General features: G+C 66.7%; 1 protein-coding gene across 1 annotated transcript in view; it reads right to left on the bottom strand.

The window, feature by feature from the left end:
- ETH_00041715 (uncharacterized protein) overlaps window positions 1–528 on the bottom strand; it is a gene marked incomplete at both ends in the record, with an annotated part of 1633 nt that extends 1105 nt beyond the window's left edge. Inside the window, one exon of the mRNA XM_013373925.1 lies at window positions 4–528. Coding sequence (XP_013229379.1) covers window positions 4–528 — 525 coding nt within the window. The remainder of the gene's footprint in view (window positions 1–3) is intronic.
- Between the last annotated feature and the right edge of the window lie 882 nt (window positions 529–1410).

Raw genomic sequence — 1410 nt, 5'->3', positions numbered from 1 at the left:
CGGGGGGGCCCCCGGGGTGGGGGCCCCCCGGCAGGCCCGTTGGGCCCGCCGCACCGCTGCTGCTACAGCTGCAGCAGAAAGGCCCTGCTCAGCCTTCATGAGGGGCTCTTGCTGCAGCTCTTTGGCGAGCTGCAGCAGCTCGGGGGGCCCCAGCTGGGCCAGCAAGTGCGAAGAGAAGGGACGCAAGAAAAATGCCAAAAAGGGGGCCCCCTGGGGGCCCCCCACGCGCCCGGGGGCCCCCCCAAAGGCCGCCGGAGGGGTCCCCACGCGACGCCCGGGGGGGCCCCCTAAGGCAGCAGCCACGGAGGGCCCTCTTGGCAGCAGTTCGGGGGGCCCCCACCCTTGGGGGGGGGGCCCCCGCAAGAGGGAAGGGGCCCCCGGGTAGGGGGCCCCCCAGCGGCGGGTCTGGAGGGCACTGGGGGGCCCCCCGGGGCCCTTTGTGCCCACGGGGTGGGGCAGGGCCTGCTGCAGGAGAGGGGCCCCTTGTGGGACCCGCTGCCTGGGGGCCCCCAGGAGGCAAGTCCTCATCTGCCAGTCCCAAGAAGTACCCTCTAGTGATCACCAAGGGGCGCCCGGGGGCCCCTGGGGCCCCCTGGGGGCCCCTGGAGGTGGAAGACTACCGGTGGGGCCCCTAGAGAGGAGGCCCCTGTCCTGAAGAGAGGTGGCAGGGGGCCCCCAGGCACAGGGGGCCCCCTGAGGGTTGTGTTGGCTAGCTGCGTCGGGGGCCCCCCTGGCTCCTGAGGGGGCCCCCAGGCCCCCAAATGCAACAGAGAGTTAAATTTACTAAATTAAACTTTAATTTATTTTTTTTTATTGCATTAAGGCGGGGCTAAAGGCGTAAAAGAACCCCCAGTCGTTGCGGGGGGCCCCTCATGGCCTCATCGGAGTACCCCGCTCGGGTGGGTCTGGGGCCCCCGGTGGGGGCCCCCCCAGTTTGGGGGCCCCAGGGACCCCTAAAAGTACCCCTCAGGTTCTAATTAATTTTTTAATTTTGTTTTCAAGAGATATAACACCAAAAGACGTGCCTAGGGCTGCCCTCTAGCTGCTGCTGCTGCTGCTGCTCTTGCTGCTCTGCAGAGGGGCCCCCGGGGCCCTCAGAGGGCCCCCAAACAAAGGGCAGCTTTAGGCGCCACCGTAGGGGGCCCCTCTCTACAGACACAGGGAGGGGCCCCCAACTGATCCCGGCAGCAGCAGCAGCAGCAGCGGCAACAGCTGCAGCAGCAGCAACAGATAAAGCAGCAGCAGCAACAGCTACAGCACCCGCACTAACAGCAGCGGCAAAACCTGCAACAGCAACAGCTACAGCAGTAGCTCCACTAGCACGGGCATGAACGGCAAGGGCAGCAGAAACAGCGCCAGCAGCGACGGCAGCAGCAGCAGCAGCAGCAACACCAGCAGCAGCAACCTCAG

Source organism: Eimeria tenella, genomic scaffold, assembly GCF_000499545.2.
Source record: "Eimeria tenella Houghton genomic scaffold, Eth_scaff1817, whole genome shotgun sequence".
NCBI lineage: Eukaryota > Apicomplexa > Conoidasida > Eucoccidiorida > Eimeriidae > Eimeria > Eimeria tenella.
Note: the sequence above shows the minus strand (reverse complement) of the source record. Positions and strands in the feature narration are given on the sequence as shown.